This window comes from Lagopus leucura, unplaced genomic scaffold (genome assembly GCF_019238085.1).
Source record: "Lagopus leucura isolate 7727_CA_CO unplaced genomic scaffold, USGS_WTPT01 33739-0_obj-0_obj, whole genome shotgun sequence".
Lineage (NCBI taxonomy): Eukaryota > Metazoa > Chordata > Aves > Galliformes > Phasianidae > Lagopus > Lagopus leucura.
The window spans coordinates 3974-4633 of record NW_024967598.1 but is presented as its reverse complement, the minus strand read 5'-3'; the positions used below and the strand labels follow the sequence as shown (position 1 = coordinate 4633).

The 660-nt window shown below is 50.8% G+C and overlaps 1 protein-coding gene across 1 annotated transcript in view; it reads right to left on the bottom strand.

Moving 5' to 3' along the window:
* Positions 1-4: 4 nt before the first annotated feature.
* LOC122193218 (histone acetyltransferase KAT8-like) overlaps positions 5-660 on the bottom strand; it is a gene marked incomplete at both ends in the record, with an annotated part of 4418 nt that continues 3762 nt past the window's right edge. The window contains one exon of the mRNA XM_042893950.1: positions 5-202. Coding sequence (XP_042749884.1) covers positions 5-202 — 198 coding nt within the window. The remainder of the gene's footprint in view (positions 203-660) is intronic.

The window sequence follows — 660 nt, the reverse complement described above, 5'->3', positions numbered from 1 at the left end:
CTGGTCCCATACTGGTCCCATACTGGTGTTACTGGTCCCATACTGGTGTACCTGAGGTCCTTGATGGACAGGGTGCCCCGGAAGTCCCTCAGGATCTCCAGCAGCACCCAGGACCAGTAGCTGCGGTAGCTCAGCTTCCCCAGGTCTGACAGCGGCTTCTCGGGGGATCCCACGGTGCTCTCCAGCTTGGACAGCTCGTAACCTAAAAACGGACCCGAAAATGGACCCAGATGGCAGCAAAGCACCCAAAAATGGACCCAGATGGCATCAAAGCACCCAAAAATGGACCCAGATGGCAGCAAAGCACCCAAAAATGGACCCAGATGGCAGCAAAGCACCCAAAAATGGACCCAGATGGCATCAAAACACCCAAAAATGGACACAAATGGCATCAAAGCACCCAAAAATGGACACAAATGGCATCAAAGCACCCAAAAATGGACACAGATGGCATCAAAACACCCAAAAATGGACACAAATGGCATCAAAGCACCCAAAAATGGACACAGATGGCAGCAAAGCACCCAAAAATGGACACAAATGGCAGCAAAGCACCCAAAAATGGACCCAGATGGCATCAAAGCACCCAAAAATGGACACAGATGGCAGCAAAGCACCCAAAAATGGACACAAATGGCAGCAAAGCACCCAAAAATGGAC